Below are 8436 nucleotides of genomic sequence, written 5' to 3' on the forward strand. Positions count from 1 at the left end.
CATTTTGCTGTTTGCATACATAGACAAGAAGTTACATTCACCTGTTTGCATGCATAGACAAGTAGCAGTTGCAAACACCAGGCACAGACACGTCCATGGTCGGGAGCAAGGGATGCACGTACTGTGCAACCGGTGCATCCGGGAAATACGGTTGAATTTCTTTCTTTTCATTTCTACGTCTGAGCGATATTGTTCACTCGTGCTACCATGCCCGCAGCGAAGTATCTCCCGATATGAATGCCTCGATCTGCTTCTCTGTGTCTCTGCAGGCGACTTTTCCGGGAGCCAGTGCAGCGCGAGTTCTATGTCTGCTTCCAGGAGTCAATGTCGCAGAACGCCGTGGAACTAGCGTTCAAGCTATGCTTCGGTGCGGTCACCTAATAACGACAACGGACGGCGCACTGTACTATCCGAAAGCGACAACACGTCTCAAGCAGACAGGCAGGCAGTCAACATGCTGGGCAGAGGGCCGAAAAGCATGCAGGATCACGCCAACGGCAAGCGATGACCACACCGCCGCTGAACAGGCAAACGAGAATGAAAAGAGCTCACTCTACGAATGATCTTTAGGAGACTTGAACACTTTCCATTTACAATTTGAACAGAAGAAAAACAGCCATATGGGGACACACTCTCAAACCGGAAAACAAGAGTTGACTGTACACAGCATGACGCGGCATGCGAATCAAGTTGCCAAGCACGGCGGGCACATGCGCAGATGTGCTCGGAATGTGGAGCTACAGTGCTGCCCAATGGAATCCGTCGGAGCGCTCCGAACGCCTCGCAGCTCCGGGCCCCGTGCTGTGCACTTTTTCACGGCATTGGATTTCATTGAGCAACACTGTATTTTGTCGTAGTAGCTGAGAAAAATCACTAATGTCTCGACGCTTGATTTAATCATGACAATGCTCCTAGCAGCGGCAGCAGCAGCAATTATATATTATCACAGCCAATACCTTTTTAGATGAGAACGGAAAGTATTGAAAAATATATAATTATGGTGGCAGCTAAAGTGGTGCAGTGCATGTCGTGCGTATGTGTTACGTGTGCATGTACGGTTTGGAGTCTATGCTGATGCTGCGTGGCCAACGCGATCCCGGGGTATTAATCTCAGCTCGGATCCATGCTTAAGAAATACGTTGCCTACATCAACAACAGCAGCACAACACAGCATAAAGCATATCTTGGGCACTGTCCGTAGCCATAGCAATGGCGATTACAAAACTTTTCGTGTGTGTGTGTGTGTGTGTGTGTGTGGGCCATGGCTTGTACAAGCGCACTGCATAGCAATTATTAGGAAGCAAAGTGAGGAGCACGCAAGGCAAGTAATCTTCAGTTGAACACACTACTGAGTCCTGCCCATGAGTAGTATCCTAAGGGTCCATAATCCCCCAGAGTGTGCAACTTCACTTAATTATCAGATCTGGGACGGCGAAATCCGTGTTGCACGTCATAGTATGACATCATGAGCAGGGGAAGTGTGGACCGTGGTGGACCGCGTCGACAGAATGACACAAGTCCGACCCAAAAAATGACGTACATGTACATCACGGATTACGCCGTCCCACAGCCCCATCCCAGTTGCGCACTCTGGGGGATTATGGACTCTTGGTAGTACAGCTGTACATGTATCCTAAGAGGGATTGGTTGCTCACGAACATGTTCCTTCACCAAGAAACTAACTTCAGTGTTCCCCTGTACACACACCCCAACCGTACATTATCCTACAACAGTGTGTTAGCCAAGCAATCACAAAGGAGAGGGATTGCTTACCGGCTGTTTGCTGTGGGTTGATACCAATTCCATCTGGGGAGACAACAGAAAAGATACGGCCACAATTCCAGTTACCGTATTCCACAAATCGCGGTCAGACACCATCACACATTACTGTATAACACACAGTCGTACGGAAATTATTCTGTCGGTACGAATAAAGTAGGCGTCAGATGCCCGAAGAACTTCAGGTGCGACTTGGAAGTAGGTGGCTGGTATCTACTACTAGTACCTTCAAGTACAAGGCATACTAGTACTACAGCGCTTTTACTTTCGGAGAATCTTAGTTTACCCAGTGTTAGTGGCTGTCGTGAGTTCCCTTTGGCAGCGGACACGATAATTTACTCCGAAAATACGTTTTATGATAAGCCACACTCACTGGTAACTTACCGTTAGTAATGATAGCACTGGTTGCTGGCGGCACTTTGAACTGCACATAGAGCCAGAAGAAGAGAGAAGAAAAGGCATTATGTGGACAACAGACCCACCCCACTAAAGCAGAAGATCATTCACGGTCGGCAGCCAGAATGTGACGAACAGAGCATTGCACGCCAGGATGCTTAGCCCGGCTACAGGCACAGAGACAGCATGTGTACCCACCGCAGCGCTAGCCAACACAACGGAAATAAGCCACACGGGATGTATGCATCACTTTCCCACCATTTGGTTGTGCGGGCCAAGTCCAGTACAACCGAACACACTGGGATAGCAGTCCTGCATAAATGTCATAGTCACAAGTGTACTAGAGCGGGCTGTTCCTGCTAAACATACATAGGACAAGCTGCCCCGCAAGAAGGCTGCGGCCATTTTCGATGCATACCTCCCATTGAAATCACTGCACAAGAGACTACACTGTGACCGGCAACGGACATGGGAATCTCATACAGGTACTCTCTAGAAAAATCCACGGTTCGCTAACTGAGTTTTCACCACTCGTAGGAACGCCACCACCCTGCACCCTGCACCACCCTACTCTCTAAGCACAGTGCTAAAACGGCGCATCGTTTCCCTACCTCCTCTGCCGCGTATCTCAGTACGGCCGTGAAGGGAGTCGGCTCCGGCACGCTGAGTCTGCAAACAATCAACACAATACCAAGCACACACAGAACAACAGGCGTGGGTTGGACAACAAGGCAAGGGAACCGGATAACCGAACACCGGTTTTGTTGGAGGCATCACGTATGCTGTACATCTGAAACCGGCCATTTTCCTCCGGATGGCGAGGGATCCGGATAAGCGAGGACCGGATAAGCGAGGTCCGACTGTAGAGTGCAGAACCCGGCGGAAATGGTCCGGTTGGTCAGGCCATGGCCGGGCCAACTGTTTGGTCCGGTTGGTCAGGCCATGGCCGGGCCAACTGTTTGGCCACTACCACGTGTTAGCTGTTTTAAAAGGAGGTCATGGGTACCTTCAATATCATACACAAAGCATGAAAGACTAGGGTATGTCATGGGCACCTTCAATATCATACACAAAGCATGAAAGACTAGGGTATGTCATGGGCACCTTCAATATCATACACAAAGCATGAAAGACTAGGGTATGTCATGGGCACCTTCAATATCATACACAAAGCATGAAAGACTAGGGTATGTCATGGGCACCTTCAATATCATACACAAAGCATGAAAGACTAGGGTATGTCATGGGCACCTTCAATATCATACACAAAGCATGAAAGACTAGGGTATGTCATGGGTACCTTCAATATCATACACAAAGCATGAAAGACTAGGGTATGTCATGGGCACCTTCAATATCATACACAAAGCATGAATGACTAGGGTATGTCATGGGCACCTTCAATATCATACACAAAGCATGAAAGACTAGGGTATGTCATGGGTACCTTCAATATCAGACACAAAGCATGAATGACTAGGGTATGTCATGGGTACCTTCAATATCATACACAAAGCATGAAAGACTAGGGTATGGCTGGAGAGCATCCGAGAGCATGAGCTGATTGTTTAGTAACTGCTGGTGTCAGTGAACATTATAGCGTAACTTGCAGTTCCTTGATCCTTTTTTCTTTTCTATAAAGTATGAAAGACTAGGGTACAGCTGGACCAATCAAACTGCTTCCGCCGGTCCTGCAGTGCTGCTTGATGAAATCCAATCGCGTGAGTCTAGTGTGCGCCCTGCAACCAGTACACATCCCAGTGTTTGCAGGCCTAGGGCTGCACATACAGCGCCCGACGTGGCATTCACTCGCTTGATCGGATTTCATTGAGCAGCAATGTAGTTCGTACTAGTTCCACACGCTTGTGTAACCAGCAGCCAACAGAGCACTACACGTGCATGACACCCTTCAGGCGACGGGGCAAGACCTAGCAGTTCACTCATTCGCACCACATTCATTATACTCGTGCATTTCTTGGATAGGGCGAGGACAGCGGCGTGCTAGAAGCTCGCACCCTTCAAACACGGGCACGATTCGAGTCTGAGGTAACTTTATATGATTTACTATCGCCACATGAGTACTAGTAGCCGTATCAGCACATGTACGTGCACTACTACTGTGCTGATGGTGATTGCAGGGGGGAAATTGGTCATGCCTGCATCATAAAGCAGGTGATAGGTAGACTGCCAACATAGCACAATGGTGACAACATGGCCATGGGTGCAATGGCATGGGTATACTACACACTATGCCACAGCCACTTCCAGGCTTCATATCTAGTCCCAGAAGCCAACAGCTACATTCTCATTCTCAGTCCATTCAAATGTACCATCAGCAAAAGTTTCTTTGTCTACTAGTAATAGTATAACGACAACACCAGCATCTGTAGTTGTCTGGCGACCTGGGCTCAAAGCTTAGTAAGCTTACACTTTGAAAGGCAGCTTTGGATCTGACGTGAGCGTGATTTTGAAGGATACCTTCGACCTGAGGACGGACAGAAGGATCAAGAACGGCCCCCACTATCAGTAAGGCAAGAAATTCAGCCATATCGTGCAGTATTCATTGACAATACGTACATGTTGGCGAACTAAGGTGGAAGACGCCAGTCGAACAACAGAGATCGCACTGATCCTTATTCTTCAAGGAGTTCTAGCTATGTGATTGCTGAAACAGCAAGCTTGGAGAAAAACTAAAATCTTCACCGAAAAGAAACTGGCACGAGTACGTGTATCAGCAGCTTCTTCATCTCTCGAGATGACTTTCTTTCTTTCTTTGAAAATCAATCGTATTTTATGCTGTTTTGTAGTTTGGTCATTTATGACGTAGATGCTGTGCTGACGTGGCCGTCTATTTCGGCTATGACTCATATCAAGAGTGCATAAACATTTATGGACTCTTGCTCATATCAAGAGTACATAACACACTGGGGTTATGTACTCTTGCTCATATCAAGAGTAGATGTTTATCTACTCTTGCTCATATCAAGAGTATAATGATGTACTCTTGCTCATATTAATTTTGTCATAAGTCATCTGGTCATTAGTATGACCAAGACTATTATAACCCCCTGGTAGATCTACTAGTATACTGGGGGCTACTACTACTCTTGGTATGACTCAAGGGCATAGGCCAGGGCTCATACCAAGACAGCCCCCCCCCCCGGGATGTGATTGTACTCCTAGGTCCTACTCAGTGCTCATACCAAGAGTATACTAGTAACCCCCCAGGAAGCTTATACTCTTGGTAATACAGTACAATGGTTGGGGGTTAACCGTTATGTACTCTTGCCATCTTGGTACAATGTAATCGAACACTTGCCCATACATAATAAATTGTAGTATGCCTCTGCGTGCGACCAAGGGTAGAACAGCTCATAAAAATATACTCTTGGCATGACGCCACTGCCGGGCCTGCACTACTGGTGTCATGGTTTTTCAAAGCCAGACTCAAACGTAAACCAGACCCGAATGTACCTGTAAGTGAGCTCTGCTGCATAACACAAAACAGCATAGGCACTACCAAGAGTACATAACCCCCCTGTACTCTTGGCGCTACGAGTACACCACACGAGAATGCTCGACTACTACTCAGTCTACAAGAGCAGGAGAGAAATGCTCATTATAGTTGTACAGTCATGTAGCTTCCCTATGGTATACATGTACCAGTACATTGTAGAACCAGGGAATATGAACCGGGAGAACACTGGATTAGGTACCACACACACTCAACAGCTACACACGTGTTTATGGGTGCGCTGACGAGTCCACAAAGGACGAAACAGTTCTGCCCGCAGATCGAGTGTTTATGGGAACAAACACATTTTCTTTGAGAAAGCCTAAATCAACAGATCAATCACCTAATAAAGCTGATACCGGTATCTGAAATAAATATAGAAGAGACGGGGGGGGGGGGGGGGGGGGGGGGGGGGACATATTCAGAAGTTTCAGGGAATCGAAGCGGGGAAATCCTCACACGGCACGCACATACATGTACACCCACGGTACTGGGACACGCAGTGTACACCGTGCATACCACACGGATACAAATAAAGTACTGAGAAAGACAAGCGGCGGTACAGCCTACAGGCACAGATCAAAACGAGCTTGTATGTTCAGGGACACAAAAAGCGGATATCAGTTGAAGAATAATTTTTTTACGTTCATCTCAACACCTTCACTTTCTTTGACATGTTTTCAAAAGTTCACGTGGCAGCTTCCGAAAGCTGTAATCACTTCTTGGAGCCGACCACCTCGAATGGAGAGCCAGGAACGTGTTCTCCGTGCCACTTGACGTTTACAAGGAAGGTGCCCTTCTCGACGACAACGAATTTGCATTCGAACTTTTGGTCTCCCTTGTGCTCGATGAAGATCTGGTTGGCAGGCAGAGTGGGACCGTTGATACCGATCTCCAGGAAACCCGAGCCACCGGCCTTGCTGCCGTCGATGGAGAACGTGTTGATGGGACCGATCTGGACGTTGGGTCCAAGGTCCTTGACGATGACCTTGGTCGAGTCTGGATCCTCCGGAACCACGTGGATACGCACGGGGCTGTGCGGAATCTCCTTACCCTCGAAGTTGATGACGACGTCATAGTCCCCAGCCTTGGGAGCGGTCAGGACGATCTCTTGCGGCTCGCCGGGCTTGGAGCGGACGTCGACCTTTGGCTGAGCGGGGCCGCCGAATGCCAGCGACACGGTGCCCTTGCCCGCCTTGGTGGCGTCGATGAAGAAACGCGTCTCCGTGTTCACCAGCACGTCCTCCTCCAGCGCGGGACCGTAGACGCGCACGTTTCCGGCGTTCAGTCCCTTGTGCTGACCGATGGGCGCGCCTTGTCGCGGCTCGGCGTTGACAAACTGGGAGAGGTAGGTCATCATACTTTTCTCATCCACATTCGGATTAGCCATGTCCTCCGGGCTGATCAGAGGGGTGACACCCAACCAGTCCTTGGCAAGACCCATCGCAGTCTTCAGGTTTCCGACGGGGTCGTCAGAGAGTGAGTCCCAGTCAGGGAACAGGCCGGGTGCCACGGCATCCACCAAAGCAGGCAGGAGCTTGCCATCGTTCCAATCCTTAGTCAGGTTGTTAGGCCTGAGGTTTTTCGGCTTTAGCTTATTCCTGAGCCACTCCAAGAGCCACTGCAAGGGAGACTGGCCGGTCTTATCACCAATATAAGCAGAGATCTGATACTTGAGAATGATCGACCAGATCAAACCCAGAGTGAGCTTATTGTTGCCAGACTCGACATCTTCCGGCCCAATGTTGACCAATTTCACGCCATCAGCAGTGATCTTCCTCAACGCCAAGCTGGTGTTCTCGAGCTTCTGCGAGCGGTAGCGAGGGAACTTGTTGATGCGACCCACGGAGTCCTTGGTCAGCACCTCTACAAGGAAGCAAAGCCTCACGCCATCACGTAAGTCTTCGAACAAGTCCACGACAGCCTGCTGGCGCTTTTCCAAGTGGATGTTTACCCAGCGTTCAAAAGTCTTTTTCTGCACAGCGACCCATGGCTCTACTGCAGCCATTCTGCGGAACTCCACAAAGCTAGAGGCGGTGAGAAGATATCTAGAAAAAAAGTAACAAGCAGAAGAAAGTAAAAAGTGCGGGAAAGAGAAGAGAGGAACAACGTCCAAGCCTGGCAGAAAGCACCAACTGAAACTGCTTGCCAAGGACTGTTATTTTTTCACTACGTACAATACCTCCTTTTTAGCAGTTCGCGGTTCTGAACGGGTGGTTTCGTACGGTAGTCTTCTACGGTGGTTCAGTGCTGAATCTGCTGATTCGGCCTTTTAGCAATCCGCGATACGGTAGTTCGGTACGGTAGGTCGGGTTAAAAATCTGGCTCCTGGCCCGGCCTCATCCGTACCTGTGGGCTGGGCAGGGCAGTTCATCCAGCAAGCCTCCACCTCCGGATAGGGGAGAGTACGAGTAGCTGTGGCCTTGTACTGGCTCCATCACCAGCATCAGGAACAATCTAATCGCCAAGCTCGATGAAAGTGTGGCACAATGTACTACGGATGAACTATTACCGGTAGCAAGAGTGGAGGTTATGTAACTCTTGCCGGTACTTACTGATCTCTCCTGTACGAGTGACTTCCACTGGTCTACCATATCCATGACAAAATGGGCTGACCTGGAATACCACATTGTGGTATTCCAGGCCAGCCCATTTTTTAAAAATTATGTGTCCGGTCACCAGCCCACCATGTACCAAAGCGTAGCCCTTGCGCTTGCGGGTGATTTCACTATGCTGAAAACGCACAT

At 49.0% G+C, this 8436-nt stretch overlaps 3 protein-coding genes across 3 annotated transcripts in view; 1 reads left to right on the top strand and 2 right to left on the bottom strand.

The window, feature by feature from the left end:
• LOC135816336 (protein inturned-like) overlaps nucleotides 1-995 on the top strand; it is a 36010-nt gene extending 35015 nt beyond the window's left edge. Inside the window, exon 19 of the mRNA XM_065329656.1 lies at nucleotides 270-995. Coding sequence (XP_065185728.1) covers nucleotides 270-381 — 112 coding nt within the window. The 3' untranslated portion in view covers nucleotides 382-995. The remainder of the gene's footprint in view (nucleotides 1-269) is intronic.
• Nucleotides 561-4961, bottom strand: LOC135816540 (ubiquitin-fold modifier 1). Its single transcript, XM_065329738.1, has 6 exons — nucleotides 4753-4961; nucleotides 4604-4660; nucleotides 2787-2844; nucleotides 2164-2203; nucleotides 1774-1806; nucleotides 561-1143 (listed from the first exon to the last, which is right to left on the bottom strand). Coding segments are annotated over exons 1-6 (267 nt in total). The 5' UTR covers nucleotides 4755-4961; the 3' UTR covers nucleotides 561-1066.
• Nucleotides 4962-5957: 996 nt separating this feature from the next.
• On the bottom strand, nucleotides 5958-7852 carry LOC135816550 (filamin-A-like). The gene has a single exon (XM_065329748.1). It carries the CDS (start codon nucleotides 7695-7697, stop codon nucleotides 6405-6407), a length of 1293 nt encoding a protein of 430 aa, XP_065185820.1. The 5' UTR covers nucleotides 7698-7852; the 3' UTR covers nucleotides 5958-6404.
• Nucleotides 7853-8436: the final 584 nt, after the last annotated feature.

This window comes from Sycon ciliatum, chromosome 1, assembly GCF_964019385.1.
Source record: "Sycon ciliatum chromosome 1, ocSycCili1.1, whole genome shotgun sequence".
In the NCBI taxonomy this organism is placed as follows: domain Eukaryota; kingdom Metazoa; phylum Porifera; class Calcarea; order Leucosolenida; family Sycettidae; genus Sycon; species Sycon ciliatum.

Coding starts and splice junctions, on each gene's coding strand:
- LOC135816540 (XM_065329738.1), bottom strand. Junction 2,845..4,603: donor CCAAAGCTGCCTTTCAAAGT/GTAAGCTTACTA, acceptor GATTGTTTGCAG/ACTCAGCGTGCCGGAGCCGA. Junction 2,204..2,786: donor TGAGATACGCGGCAGAGGAG/GTAGGGAAACGA, acceptor CTCTATGTGCAG/TTCAAAGTGCCGCCAGCAAC.
- LOC135816550 (XM_065329748.1), bottom strand. CDS start 7,697: ATGGCTGCAGTAGAGCCATGGGTCGCTGTGCAGAAAAAGACTTTTGAA.